This window comes from Perca fluviatilis, chromosome 3 (assembly GCF_010015445.1).
Source record: "Perca fluviatilis chromosome 3, GENO_Pfluv_1.0, whole genome shotgun sequence".
Classification (NCBI taxonomy): Eukaryota; Metazoa; Chordata; class Actinopteri; order Perciformes; family Percidae; genus Perca; species Perca fluviatilis.
Genome location: NC_053114.1, coordinates 25,842,939 through 25,859,105, shown reverse-complemented (window position 1 = coordinate 25,859,105; position 16,167 = coordinate 25,842,939). Strand labels below are relative to the sequence as shown.

General features: G+C 38.8%; 2 protein-coding genes across 2 annotated transcripts in view; one reads left to right on the top strand and one right to left on the bottom strand.

Annotated features, from left to right (window-relative positions):
- The window catches only part of pkd1l2a (polycystic kidney disease 1 like 2a), a 26,592-nt gene extending 24,255 nt beyond the window's left edge, over positions 1-2,337 (bottom strand). Inside the window, exon 1 of the mRNA XM_039794431.1 lies at positions 2,266-2,337. Coding sequence (XP_039650365.1) covers positions 2,266-2,331 — 66 coding nt within the window. The 5' untranslated portion in view covers positions 2,332-2,337. The remainder of the gene's footprint in view (positions 1-2,265) is intronic.
- Positions 2,178-16,167, top strand: vat1l (vesicle amine transport 1-like). Its single transcript, XM_039794427.1, has 9 exons — positions 2,178-2,628; positions 3,194-3,323; positions 3,538-3,753; positions 4,224-4,366; positions 6,034-6,137; positions 7,127-7,182; positions 7,330-7,524; positions 12,734-12,817; positions 14,114-16,167. The coding sequence occupies exons 1-9, from the start codon at positions 2,414-2,416 to the stop codon at positions 14,210-14,212; spliced, it is 1,242 nt and encodes a 413-aa protein (XP_039650361.1). The 5' UTR covers positions 2,178-2,413; the 3' UTR covers positions 14,213-16,167.

The following is a 16,167-nucleotide window of genomic DNA, read 5'->3' as shown; positions in this document are numbered from 1 at the left end:
TCTACTGCTGCTAAAAACACTGAAGATACCAAAGATATCCATGTCAAGAGGCCAAGAGGATCCCAGCCCTCAAAAGCTTTGTGCTTTATATGTGAAGATGAGAGTGCAATGTCCCCCTTACGAGAAGCAATGACGATGAAACTTAATGAAAGAGCCAGGAATCTAAGCGACATGAAGCTCCTTGCAAAGCTTATTGTTGGTGATGTTGCACAGGAATTTAAATACCACCCTGCCTGTCTCGTTGGACTGTACAACAGAGAGCGAGACCATCTTAATGCCATCAAGCAAGAGCAGAGCCTCAAAAGCTCAGCTTTTGACTGGTATCCCTCTATTTGTTCAGAACTTGTCATCTACATCACGGACATGAAGACCACAAGTGACGGCACGGATCCAGTTATATTTAAGCTTGCAGATCTAGCCTCTCTCTACAAGCAACGACTGCAGCAACTTGGTGTCGAATCACCAGATGTGAATTCAACCAGACTGAAGGAGTAGCTGCTTTCTAGCATACCTGAGCTAGAAGAACACAAGGCAGGACGTGATGTACTGCTTGCATTCAAGAAGGACATCAGCTCTGTTCTTTCTGATGTTTTCTGGTGTAGGCCTATGGCTCGGCTTCCCCTCGCCACATCGGCGCATCATGTTTTATTTTGTCACCAGACTATCACTGTGACATTTTCAGTTTAGTTCCTTAGTATTGTTTGAGATACTTTCTGTTTGTCATGGTTCCATGGCTGTGTCAGCCAGAGTCGCTGTTGCCTCTGGATCTGTTCTTATTGACATTCAGTATTAGTCATTGCTCAATTTTTTGTTTGGTGCACTGTCCGTTCAGCACCACAACTGTGCTAATTTATTAATCTTATTTTTGTTTCCCCACCTCTCAGTATTAATTTGACATGTTTAATAACTGTTAGTTTAAAAAAAAAAAAAAAAAAAAACTCCCTTGTGACTGTTACCTTGTCGTGGTAAGGGAGCTTGTGTACCCAATGAACCCTGAGAGCTATGCCGGTGGGAGGCAACTCCTGACAGGCTTTACCAAACTGGACAGGTCATGGGTGAGGATTCAGACAAAACACAGTCAAACTACCTCTCTTGACAGAGTCTTTTGAGGAACCCAATACATTTCTATGAGAAAATGTATCATTTAAAGATCCACATGGCGGGTGGCAGTAATCCTGAAAAATTGACGGCATCTTGAAATTTTATGTTGCTGTGGGCGGTTTCTTGTCAAATGACCCTTTGAGAGAGCTCATGGCAATTTTCATGCTTGTATCACCAACTAAATGATTTCTTAAGCCTATTGCTCCACTAAGGTGGTGGCCATCTTGAAAAATGGCCGCCATCTTGAAATTTCAAGTAGCTGTAGGTGGCTTATTGTTTAGTGACCATCAGAGACTGCTCATGCCAATTTTCATGCTTGTATCACCAAATAAACCACTATATCACTTAACTGCTCCACTAAGGTGTCGGCCATCTTGAAAAATGGCCGCCATCTTGAAATTTCAAGTGGCTCTGACAATTTTCTTGTCAAGTGACCCATGGAGACTGCTCATGCCAATTTTCACGCTTGTATAATAAACTGAACGATTCTGCCAAACATAAGCACTTAGCCGCTCCACTATAATGGAACAATAAAGTTACCGTTACGTTACTTGGCTTCGCTTCTCCTTGATGTGTAGCTAAGTATGCGACTGTTTACCACATTAGCCACGACAACATTATAAAGTGATAATATGTCGGAGACGATTATTAACGTTAAGGTGTCGTGTAATTTTAGGGAATTTTGACGAGTGTATTTTATGTTTTAATGTAACGTTAGTGAGCCTTTTTTAAGCTGCACCAACGCTGTTTTCCATCGTGTTTTGCCCATTCTCTAAAACATCAATAACTAACGTTAGCTAGCTTACCTGTCCCGCACCTTTGACAAGGCATGGCATGAACTTGTAGGTGGGGGAGGATGTTCAACATACATTTCCCAAGCGCACATGAAGGCACCACGAAGGCACCACATTTGTTGAAGGATTTTTATGGCTGTATGCGTTGCATTATACCAGAGATTCTCTAAATTATAGGCTATTAATATACAGTCGATACGTGTAAACACTTCGCCAGCAGATGGTGCGCTTCATACTTTAGCCCACTGCAAGCAAAGGCAGTAACGTCACACAGGGATGAATTATATTCCATGTTCTTGACAAACTTTAGTTGAATTAATCAGTATCTCTGTGAATTGAATGAAAAAAAAAAAGATTATCGAGAACTCACACTCAGCATGATTGAATAAAAGTGTAGACAGTGAGATTTCAGGCTCCGCCATGGATAACCAACCATACAGCGCCTGTCTGTGCACAGGCTGCACACCACCACATCACTCTGAACCCCGAGGAGGAGCGGAGAGCAGCTGGTCTTCGACATGGCTAAAGAAGGAGCAGATATGACAGAGGAGACCGAGTACATGATAGACAAAAATGTGGGGAAAGTAACAGAAAACGTGGAATCGTCCGGCGATGCCAAAGAAATGCGAGCGGTGGTACTGGCAGGTTTTGGAGGTCTTAACAAACTCAGGGTAACCAAGAAGGCAATGCCCGAGCCTCAGGATGGTGAAGTGAAAATACGCGTCAAAGCATGGTAAATATAAACACTTAGTGATGCATTGTATATGTAGGCTACTTATGGATTGTGATGTGCTCTGGCCTCCCCGTTTCATGGCCACGCTTCACTGTATTTCTGAACGCTGAATCTTACTGAGAATTTTCGCAGTCATAAAGCCACAGGTCTTAATACAGGAGGTTGGCTGGCTGGAGAACCAGTCATAAACAAACGTGAAGAGCAGATTTAGTTATTTTAAATAATAATTTCTGTTTGATATATAGCTGCATTTTCAAAGTATTGATTAGCTCATAATTACTGCAAAAGATTACAGCTGTACCAGTATGGCTGATTCAAAGTTAGGATATTATTGTTTAATAAAAAATACCTTGCGTTCACAGGTGAATAGCCATTGACTCATTGTTGATAATAATGACATAAGTAATCCCTAAATCTATTAACAGCTCATACTAAGTATCTGTATTATTGATTTAATAGCTGTCAGTGGTTGGAGACAGTTCAGATGCACGATTTCCATTCAAATATTATATCAGATGGATTTAATGTCAACAAACTGTAAGGTCCTAATTTTTCTCTGTCGCAGTGGCTTGAATTTCCTGGATCTGATGGTACGTCAGGGAACTGTTGATAATCCTCCAAAACCCCCTCTTGTCCCTGGGTTTGAATGCTCTGGAATAGTAGAGTCAGTAGGTGAAAACACAACAGGATTTGAGGTTAGTGACATTAAGGATTGTACCTCTGTAGCCTAATGCTGTGATGAGTGAATGTTAAAAGTCATTTTCTGAGCAACCAAATTGGCATCAACAAAACTAGAAACATGGTGTAAGAATAATAATGAGATACCCATTAAAATGAATCTATAATCTATCTACGCCCTCCTTCGTGCCACATGCTTGTTTCACATTAGTTACAACATGTTTCTTTCAGATAGGCGACAGAGTCATGGCTTTTGTCAATTACAATGCCTGGGCAGAGGTTGTTTGCACACCTGTGGATTTTGTCTACAAGATGCCAGAGGAAATGACTTTTGCTGAGGCTGCTGCATTCTCCCTGAACTTTGTGGCTGCCTACATGATGCTCTTTGAGGTTGCCAATCTGCGAGAGGGGATGTCAGTGTTGGTTCACTCAGCAGGAGGTGGTGTAGTAAGTCCATTTCTTTTATGACTATTGCACAGCCACAGAACAACTCTTATTAAAACTGACGGCTTACCTACAAGTGGAAGTGTTTCCTGTTTTTACTTAATATCTGTTGTTTATGTCACTGTACAAAATGAAATAACTAACTAACTAGATTTTAAATAATTTCTTAATAAAATGTCTTGAACATTCTTTGGAGTAATTTAAGATTCGGAATGACTGAAAGAAATGCTTACAACAATTATTCAAAAAGCAGTTAATGTTTTAACTATTTAATTATAATTCATACAATGTAGATATTATACACAACTAATTTTCTATGAATGTTTGATTATTATTTCATGGTGTAGCCTACATACACACATGCATACATATTACATACATACTGTTGCCTTTGTGTGATCTTGGTATATTTAGAGTTAAACCCCTGTGTTTTCAGGCATTGATAATTTGTTGCAACTGTTTGCTATTTTCAGGGTCAAGCTGTGGCTCAGCTTTGCTCCACTGTACCTAATGTCACTGTGTTCGGGATCGCCTCATGTTTCAAACATGCAGCCATCAAAGACTCTGTGACTCACCTCTTTGACAGAAACGTTGATTATATACAAGAAGTGAAAAAGTAAGCATAGAAAGTTTCCCCGTATTATGATTCATTTGAGGCTGAAGAGCCTGTTTTTTGTTGCACATTAATTTGTTCATGTCAAAAAAGGAATTGCAAGGCATCATCAGGCATTGTCGCTGTAGCACGTTATACATGTGCACTAATGTGATAACGTGGACCTCACTGAGCGCAGAGGGCTGTCTGAGGAGGCAGATGTTACCTGTTGCCTTATTTGGTCCTGTGTGGCTGTGGTCCCCATGGTAACTCACGGCTCATCTGAGAGAGCAGCAGCATTGTGTAGGGCTGAGGTTCGCACTGGCAATGTGGAACAACTGAACCAATTAGGGCCGAGCATTGATGTCCTACACATTCCACACAGCCACTGTCAGCCAGTTTGCACTACAAAGAAAACACCTTGTAGCAAACACTGCCTGAGATTTGATGTGGTATGATGCAGGTTTTCTGCTATTATGCTGCGATGTTTTAATCTTTTTTTTGAAGCTTTTGATTATTTAGAGAACTCCAAAACCGTGCTGCCTCCTCTGCTTCAGCCAGCCTTAGCAATTTGTGCCTATACCTATGAGTCATTTAATCAGGTTACATGCACCATATATGAAACACGCTCTATGGTTATATTTTTCAGATTGTAATGCATGGGGATTCAAATAGTTTTTTTTCACAAGCAGTGATTGTTTCATCTTTTCTGCCTACATATCCACAGTGGTAGTGGATTAATATGACTTTCATCTCTCTGGCCCACACATTCTTCTCAGGATCAAGAGCAAAGTACAATTAAATGAGTCTTTTTACAGAAGGCAAAAACCATGGGAATCACAAGACCACCAAGCAGTTTAGCCAAGCAGGTATCCAGGGCCACAAGGCAGAATGTAGTTGCCTTGATAATAACATGCCTTTCATTCTTTAATTTCTGTGCATTTAGTGAGTATGGCAAACATTTATGTCTGATTGATGCTGTGTGCCATCATGAAACCCTTTTGTAGCATGATAGAAAGCATGTTACTAATGAGGAGTGATGTAGGCATTGCAAAACATCAAGTTCTTTACATGAAAACTGTAGCCAGAGTCCAAAGAAAACGTGGGCTGTATACTGCAACTTTTTCTCAGAGTTATTCTCCAGAGAATCCATGCTCATAACTAAATCCATGATTGGTTGAAACCTGAAGCTGCTACAGAGTATGACTCACAGGCTGAATTTATGGATTTATAGAATATGTTTTGCACTTTCACATTGTGCTCCCAGACAAACAAGCTAATAAAGCCACATCACTGTAAATGTACGAAGCTGACCTCTGATTGTACTTATCTGTAGCTTTAACTGAAAGCTGAAACATTTAGTCGATCAACAATAGACAGAACATGAATCTGCAACTATATTTCCTAAAGCTTGAGGTGATGTCTTCAAATTGTTTGTTTTGTCCAACCAACAGTCCAAAACCCCAAGATAATCAGTTTATATAATGTTAATAAAGGCTGCAAATGCTCACATGTGGTCTGGGAAAATGTGTTGGGCATATTTTAAAATGTTTTGACATTTGATGGATCAAACAATAATTGAAACATAATCATTAGTTGCAGCTCTAATTTCCAGACGAAATAATTGGTAAATGAAATTATATTAATAATTTTTTTCTGTGGACTTAACCTTTACTTTGTTGATGTTTTAGGATTTCTCCAGAGGGAGTAGACATTGTGTTGGACTGCCTGTGTGGGGAGAACACAGCGAAAGGCCTGACTCTGCTGAGGCCTTTGGGAACCTACATACTCTATGGTGGGAACAATACCTATGCTTTTCCATTTAGTAATTTCAAAGTGGAAATAACTACATTTGCAGTGTATTTGTGTGTAGTTGATTTTACTTCAAGTTACAGCTTTACTATTAGCAGTTAAAGTGTTAATCCGACATTTTGGAAAACACACTTTTCTTCTTTCTTCCCGAGGGTTATGTGGGAAGATCGTACCACTCTAACATCTGTCCATAAAACCTGGTGACAACAAGACGTAAGGAAGTCACCACTCCAGGCCAAACAAGATACATAAGGGATAATGTAGAGCTAGAGCGCATTAGAACCTGACAGGGTGATGCAGTGAGTCAGAACTGTGTCCAAGGCAAATAACTGCGTCTGTCATTCATAGCAGGGGTCTGCTATTCAGAAAAAACTTTAGAGGGGCTTGTAAGTGGATTTTGTTACCTTTGGACAGAGCTAGGCTAGCTGTTGCCCCTGTTTACAGTCTTTATGCTAAGCTAAGCTAACCATCTCCTGGCTAAAGCTTCATTCTCAATGGACAGATATGTGGATGGTATTGGTCTTCTCGTCTAACTCTTGGCAAGAAAGCAATAAGAGTATTTCCCATAATGTCGAACTATTCCTTTAAAGAGTCTTGCATTCATTAAATGTGTTGGCAGCCGGACTGAGAGTGAGATAGTGAGGCTCACTTGAATAAAACATACTCCATCCATTAGCCTGCAAATTAAATGTATTGTCCTTCACAGCTACCATACTTATCTGATCTCTGTTGATTTCTTTAGTTTGTGTGAAGCCTCGTGAATCAAGTAACAGATTTAGAGGGATATTATTTAATTAGTTGTATTTATACTTAATATGTGCAACGGCATGCTTGCACAGATCTAAGGGTCTAAAGGTGCCAACTGTTCTGCCACATCCACCCTATGTGCTTTGTGGCTGCCTGTTATTGACCAGTCACTTCTGCCCAGCCTTTGCACAGCATACAGCAATCCTTTTATTTTTGTTTTTTCAGGCGCGTCAAACATGGTAACTGGGGAAACAAAGAGTTTCTTCAGCTTTGCAAAATCTGTGAGTCAGAGATGCAGTCTGTCATGAACATTTGAAGGAAACAGTACTACCCAATGATCATTTCATCATTTCATGGCAAATGAAACACACACAAATGAGTCACTCGGAATGAACGTGTCTCCCTGTGTTTTTGTTTTTTCTCTCCAGTGGTGGCAGGTGGAGAAGGTGAATCCTATTAAACTATACGAGGAGAACAAAGTCATAGCAGGATTCTCGCTCCTAAACCTCCTCTTTAAACACAGGAAATGTAGTCTTGTGAGATCAGTGATGGACAAACTCTTGTGTCTCTATGAACAAAAGAAGATCAAGCCGGTAGTGGACTCCCTATGGGCGCTGGAGGAGGTAAGACCCTGGGGTGATAAGAGGGTTTAACACAGTGAATAAAGTCAATGATTAGGACATAAAAAATTATCTGGTCACAGTGGTTATATAAACAGGAGACACCAGGTTTAAGATTTAAGAGAAGACTTTATGCAAACATATCGGACAGCATGTCATCTGTTGTTTGTCACCGTTGCTTTCTGTGGGACATTGTCAGCTGTTTCTGGACAATCTTCCACAGATGGTGGGTAGGTTGCATCTTTATCTTCCACAATTATTTCACACCCACACAAAGCCCAACAGGCAATATAAGTCAATCACTTCACTTTCGATTTCTACAAACTTGTTAAGTCTCCTTTTAACTGTGGTTATTCCATGTCTTTGTACAGTTCATCTGCACATACCTATTCTAATCAAAATAGCCTTTTCACATACAGTTTACCTCAACAAGTAGTAATGCAATGCCCGCTTGCTTAGGTCTTGAGCTTGGCTCAGGATACAACAGGTGTATATGTTGCGGTCCTCAGTATCTTTGTGTGCTGGTCGCAACCCTAATCTTAAATCAGGAAATTACACATGACAGCTTCACAGTTTCCAGGTATTTGTGTTCAGGTGGACATCGCTCACAGGTAAATAAAGTTTGCCTTCATGGGATCACAAGGGACATTTGAACACACCGCTGGCTGTGGTCTGTCTGAGAGAGTGTCTCACTTGTTGTGGTATCTCTGAGCCCAAACCTAATGAGACAGTCGTGGCTAGATCTTAATGTTTGTATATTTTTACACAACCCTTTTGTGGGCCATTAGGTCTTCACATCTCTGGTGGTACCTTTGCCGAATGAAAAACTCAAACTCTATACCTGCAGGGCCTACAGTAATCATCCCTAGTAGACAGGACACATAAAGATAGAAAAATCTACCTGTGCCATGTACCATATGTCTTGTAGGCTATTTTAGTATCTTTTAGGACATTCCTCCTTTGGTCTGATAATAGATACAGATACAAACTGTTAACAAAATAGTTGCTATTGATTAAGGGCTTTACACACCCATAGTTAGGGTGACCAGATGAGAATGGGTAAAAGTTGGGACGAGACGGGGGGTCTGTACAGTTGTGCTGTTAGTTATATGTAGTTTGCTGCTAGCATGCAGCCTGACGTCTGACGTTTGGTGACATAGTGCAATTCTGACATAGTTCAACACTTCAACCTAAGCAGACATTTAATTAGCTGGAATAAGTAAAAATACGTGTGTGGGTGTGTAGGACCTGTACATTTGGCACTTTGAACCCAACACAAAAAATCTAGTCACTGTTCATTAAGTAAATAATAGAGCTATTTCACAGCAGACATAATGGCTACCATATAGCAGGAACAGCACAGGTGGAAAAAACAATTGTTAACTATGGCTCAGTGCTTTTCCTGCTATGACATGTAAAAAATGCTGTGAAAAAAAGGTTGATTGAAAGTTTATTCTTGGCAGCAGGCAATACCAGAACTGCCGAGTCAAAAGGATAAAAGCCACTGTCTGTGGTAATGAGGTTTTATCTCAATATCTCCATTTCCAATAGCTCCATATTACTGTACTCATGGTACCATTAAAATGTAAGCTAAAGCCATTTCCTCAGCATACATTTGACCTAAAATCAATTTGCCTTATTGTTTCCATCAGTGATATCAGAATGCATTTAACACATCCTGTCTTTACAAGCAAAATGCTCCAAGAATTCAGATAATCAGATTCAGATAAAGTGCAGGTAATCCATCGCTAGAAGCTGATAATATCTGAACTTTACAGTCAGAGAGAGAACAGATTGATGAAATGATCTCCAGATTTTCATTTCTCATGGGAAACTCCCCTGGTTCTTATTGTCCATAAATTTGGCAGATTTGCCAGGCCATTCACTGGAACATTGCCTATGAAGAATCTCATTAGAGGGGAGGATGGCGTGGGATGCAGTGTCAGGGCCACTGCCTGCCTCATTTGTTCATATGCCTGGACAGAGAACTCGGGCGTTAGTTTACATGTTAACCATGGCAACCTTTTTTTCTGGAATGAAAAGTTGTAGAATGTGCGTGACCGAAACAGAATAGCACTGCTGTTGGACAAACAGCAGTTTTAGTTAGGAAAAAAATAATTTGTCACCTTTACCTGGGAGTCACAAGGTAAACGCTATTTAGGATACACTAGGAGACTACATAAAGAATGTTGCAGAGATTGTTTGAAAGTACCAGATAAACACCATTACACCTACAATGCAAGTGGATATTATCCCCTCTTGCTACCTAGCAGCAAAGTGCTGGAGTTTCTGACCTATTTTTGCTTTTGGCTTGATTTCCGCTATTGCTTTTAGCAAATGAATGCTTGTGACACAATGGCTCCCAGACAAAGGGACACATTCAGTTGTGTCTTTGTGTGGACTGTAATGAGAAAACAAGATACGGCATCCTGAGTAATCTGTTGTGATGTGTGATTTATTTCTCTACACAGTTGAGTCAGACAAGCTTTAATGAGTAGTATTGTTGTTTTATTGTTTACAAGTTTTGACCTGCAAGTTGTGTTGTAGGGCGGAGAGATTGTTGTTGGACGTAGATGAGAAAATGTCACAGTAAATTCATTAAGTATGTTTATTAATTTCTTGCAGATGCAAACCATGTAGACTCCCACTTGGACTCTACCATAATGTGATCATTGGGTGTTGTGGTGCTCTACACCGATAGCAGACTAAAGCTAGCTCTGGTGTGTTATTGAGTTGGAGAAAATCATGAAATTGATTGCACTCGCTGCGCTTCTCCCATTCCTGCAGCACCCTGCTCCTACAGGTGAAACTCGGAAAATTAGAATATCGTGCAGAAGTTATTTATTTCAGTAATTCAACTTTAAAAGGTGAAACCAAAATATTATATAGACTCATTACATGCAAAGCTAGATATTTCAAGCCTTTATTCGTTATAATTTTGATGATTATGGTTTACAGCTTATGAAAACCCCAAATTCAAAATCTCAGAAAATTAGAATATTACATGAAATCAATAAAAAAAAAAAGGATTTTAAATACAGAAATGTCAGCCCTCTGAAAAGTATAATCATGCATATGTACTCAGTACTTGGTTTGGACCCCTTTTACATGAATTACTGCCTCAATGCGGTGTGGCATGCATGCTATCAGCCTGTGGCACTGCTGATGTGTTATGGAAGACCAGGATACTTCAGTAGCGGCCTTCAGAACTTCTGCATTGTTCTGTCTCATGTCTCTCATCTTTCGCTTAGCAATGCCCCATAAATTCTCTATGGGGTTCAGGTCAGGCGAGTTTGCTGGCCAGTCAAGCACAGTAATCCCATGGTCATTGAACCAGGTTTTGGTACTTTTGGCAGTGTGGGCAGTTGCCAAGTCCTGCTGGAAAATGAAGTCAGCATCTCCATAAAGCTTGTCTGCTGAAGGAAGCATGAAGTGCTCTAAATTGTCCTGGTAGATGGCTGCGTTGACTCTGGACTTAAAAAAGCACAGTGGACCAACACCAGCAGATGACATGGCTCCCCAAATCAACACAGACTGTGGAAACTTCACACTGGACTTGGATTGTGTGCCTCTCCATTCTTCATCCAGACTCTGGGACCTTGGTTTCCAAATGAGATGCAAAATTTGCTCTGATCAGAAAAGAGGACTAATGAGCAACAGACCAGTTCTTTTTTTCTTTAGCCCAGGTAAGACGCTTCTGACGTTGTTTGTTGTTAAGGAGCGGCTTGACAAGAGGAATACGACATTTGAAGCCCATGTCCAGGATCCGTCTGTGTGTGGTGGCTCTTGATGCAGTAACTCCAGCCTCAGTCCACTCCTTGTGGAGCTCCTTCACACTTTTGAATGGCCTTTTCCTGACAATCCTTTCCAGGCTGCAGTCATCCCTGCTGCTTGTGCACCTTTTTCTTCCACACTCTTCCGTTCCACTTACTTTTCTATTAATGTGCTTTGATACAGCACTTTGAGAACATCCATCCTCTTTTGCAATTACCTTTTGAGGCTTTCCCTCCTTGTGGAGGGTGTCAATGATGGTTTTCTTCACAACTGTCAGGTCAGCAGTCTTCCCCATGATTGTGAATTATACTGAACCAGACTGAGAGACCATTTAAAGGCTCAGGAACCCTTTGCAGGGGTTTTGGATTAACTAGCTGATTAGAGTGTGACACTTTGAGCCTACAATATTGAACCTTTTCAAAATATTCAAATTTTTTTTTTTCTGATTTGGGGTTTTCATAAGCTGTAAGCCATAATCATCAAACATCATCATCAATCATAACAAATGAAGGCTTGAAATATCTAGCTTTGCATGTAATGAGTCTATATAATATTTTAGTTTCACCTTTTAAGTTGAATTACTGAAATAAATGAACTTTTGCACGATTATTCTAATTTTCCGAGTTTCACCTGTATATCAGACTGCAGTTGATTAAAAATATGAACCATGAAAAGTCTCACTGCCTAAATCTGTTTGAAAAAGGGGAGTCTGGTGTAACACTGTTTGAACAATACACAGTATCTAGTTGGCAAAAGTTGGTGTCTTATGTTACACTGAAGTATGCAATCAATCATCCTTATTACAATTAGTATAAAGTTATTTCATACTTCATTCATGTTCACATAAATGAAACAAAAATAAACATCTCTATGAGGATAATATGTTTTTACAGAGCTGAGGACTTGTTTTTTCAGAATGTGAATATTAAAATCATTTGTTTTTGCAGGATTTTAAATTGTATGAGACATAATTTATTTGCTATTAGAGCCTACTTTAGACAGGCTAAAAAGTACATAAACTATAAATTGTTAAAACATAAAATACATATACATAGATAACTAGAATAAAAACAACTATTCAAATTAATTATAAAAATAACTAAAGATAGACCACAAGTAGATAAATAATAGAAACCTCCGTGGATAAATTCTGTAGGCAGGGTCAGTGCGATGTCAGATGTAGCCTAGCAGTGAGTTAGCATCATTTATTCAACATTAAGGGTATTCACTTATCTCACAGAGTAAAATTAAATTATAGCTGCTGAGGAAGTGTTTCTGTGTATGTAATGACTAGGAAGTGGTTGTCATTGTCAAGAGTCATTATTTTATGAGATTTCATTTGTGATATCAGAGTTGATATATGTATGTTGTTGTTGTTGTTGTTTTTTTCTTGATAGTAAGTTGTAAAAATGTAAGTAATGTTGTGTTTTATTCTCAGGTAAAAGAGGCCATGCAGAGAATCCATGACAGAGGCAACATAGGAAAACTCATTCTGGATGTCGAGAAGTCTCCCACCCCTCTGGTAACATTTTAAATGTGTTTTGAAAGTTAATTGCATGAATAAAGTTATCAGAAAGCATACATCAAAACGATAAATGCAATTCTACAAAGATTTACAATGTTTTGCAAAAGACTTTTGCAGCCGCACTTTACATCTTTTACAGTAAGAGGGGCTGATGAATTGATTTTAAAGTAACTAGTAACTAGATAGTTAACTATCTGTATGCCAGCTTATGATATAAACAAGCATAAAATACCATTTATGAATTGAACAAACACTTTATGTCTAAAATGTCACAATGAACACATTATAAAAGTATGATTATCAGTTACAGCTTGCTGTATAAAGTATTATTTATTACTAGATACATGTAAAACTAAGATAAGAAAGTTGATCATAGTCATAAATATTAATGACAACAAAAAAAAATGAAAGTATTGTATGACATTGATGGTCAAGGGTACAGAGTAAGAGGAAAGAGTAGGGAAGATGGCAATAAATTGGCAGATGTAAAAGAATGCACAATACAGAACCAGTGGTGAGGATAGCCAGCACCGCGTTATTATGGAAACCACGCAACTTCTATTGACCTCCAGTGGTTAAGGTTAGAATAACTCTTTGGTCAGGGGATAGGACCTGAATAAATCGGGTTACGTTACCTTGCGTAAGCATGGACGCCTGGCCAATAGTAGTGTGTGAATGCTATTGAATGAATGCTTGCCTAGAAGTTGCGTGGGTTCCATAAACGTTGTGTTTCAACCCGTAGAGGGCAGTCTCTATGCATATTTATAACACAATATGCAGCATTCAAATCAATGAATCCATCAACAACAACAGCACATCTATAGTGGAAATGCTTTTTTTGGAAACACTGTAAACATACAAAGATAATGCTGATTATGGGCGTTCCCATCTCTGTGCTTTATTAACCACACAGCTAATTTGTTGACTGATTCACTGTGTAATATATATTGATATAATTACATTGTTGTTGATAAATAGTTACATTTAACATTTCTGATGCCTACAGCACATTTTCAGGTCCAGTCAGGGTCATGAGGAGGCAGTGAGTCGGGGTTTCTCCTGTTTAATAGCAGTCGTTCCTGAAGCGATATCAACATCACACCTAGAAACACTATGGGATATGTAGACAAGCTTGTATTGAAAGTATAGGCCCTGTATACAGCTGCCCATTAGTAGAGGACACATTTACACATTTACCGTATCTCTTGAAATCACATTTGTGTTCACCTCTGTTTCTCTGTATGGGTAGCTGAGTACACAGTTAATGACAGCTGAATAACATTTAACCACTAGATGGCCAGCGACAGCACAGAGACCAGTGAGGCAGGAGAGGAAGAAGAGGAGCCAGAAGGAGACAACGACAGCAAGGAGCGAATGCCTTTCATCCATTAAACTCTTCAAACCCCACTTAACACGCCTAGAGACTGCAGAGGAACCCAACCACACACAAGTGTTGTACAGTACAGTATGTGTGTGTATGCATGTATGCATGAATGGATGTATGTACAATATATGTTTGTGCCTCTTGTCTGTTACCTATTGTTTGTCAGTTGATTGGTCATGCATAATTATTGGGTAAATGAAGACTAACGTCATGTTTGTCACCCAAGCAACAGGCGTAAGTGCCATTCTGAACATAGTATTATTATATTCTTAAACTCTGGTATTATGTTGTAATTTAATGCTACCCAGTGATGGTAATAGGTTTGTGTCCATTTTACAATTTAATTCATCTGCCAACAGTTTATTGACTGAATAAGCATTTAAACCTGCTGACTTGCCATTATCCCTTCACAATTTACTGAAGCACATAAGTGCCATATACTATAGGAACAAGTGTAATTTGATTCCCACCTGTCCTCCATGATGACAGCTGTAAAAGCAAATGATTGACATAAGTTTGAGAAAGTGCCCTCAATGTTTTGATGCTTCTGACCAAGAGAGTGAATTACTTTCTCATGTTACAATAGTAATGTGTAAGCCACGAGAGGTCAAAAAGTCTGTGTGTAGATTTTTGGCATGATATTTTATTCTTAGTTGCCAACCTTGTAATATTAGAGGATCACCAGTGCCTTTGAGCTACAAACAATCGTTTGGTACTCAAAATGCTTTCCTCGTTCACGTTGAACAAACCAACAAAAAAAGGTATTTTTAACTGAAATACGAAAACCGGTGCATAAACTTTAAACCACCAGAGCTCTGTTTATGTAGTAACTTATTGGATTGAGGACATATTTTCCCTCTACGCTGTATATTCAGAACTTTTACTAAAATAATAGATGCCGTCATACAGTGTTACATTTATTGAAAGGTCAACATTTAATAAGAATATATGTAAATACAAGGAAACATAAGATAAATCAGTAAATTCAGTATTGTCTTAGGGAGGATCATGAAGTGGTCAGTCAGACTGCAGACGGAGGTTTGTGGGGTCTCTGCTTTGCTTGTCTGACTAAAGTTGTTTACTTACTGGTGCCTCACAACAAAAGTGCCATTAGACTCCAACATAAATAAATAATTTTTCACAATGAGCTGATGTATAAAGCCAGCGTGATGTAGGTCTGAGTAACGCTGTGTATTCCTTTATTTAAGTGTGATTCCCTCTGCGCCATCTGTGAGTTTTTAATGAAATGTAAGAGAACGGCTGACAAAAAAACAAATGTTCACACTCACATATTCAAATAATTGATCTGTTTTCATTTTTTATGTTTTAAAATAAAAACAAACTATTGTTTTCACTATTTCTTTGGTCTTGCTTTTTCAGTGTATTTTATTTTAGCTAGTCATCTTAACTATTTATTACTTTACTTGAATCATTCAAATGAAACCAGAGTATACATCAAAAAGTATTTTCTCAACTATTAAAACAATAAAACAAGACTTTTGTAATAATGCCATTTTAGGAAACAAAAAATGTAACAGCAAAACTAATGGGTAAACAGTGCATGCTTTGAAGTTGAATGACAAACAGTGGAGAGACAGCGTTAACGGGTGTACAAAAGTGATGAAATAGGTAATTTGAGAAGTTGATTTATAGACTTGGAGTAAGGATGATGTGTAGACACTTTAGAAATATCAATAACATCTCAATTTTGATGCCTTTAATGTCAGGCCTGTTTGTATGTGAGAGAAAGCGAGAGAGAGTGCATGTTTTTGAGTGTATTCATATTGCCTTGTGTCTAAAATAGAAATGTGTTTAAAGAACTGTTTAGCATTGTAGTGTGTTCACAAAATTCCTTGGTAGACTCTGGTAGGTTCACTGGTGGTCGTATATTTTTGTCACAGTTTTATTGAGTACTTTCTTTGAGTACAGCTCTGTTTACTTGAATAAATGTATCTGCAAAGTA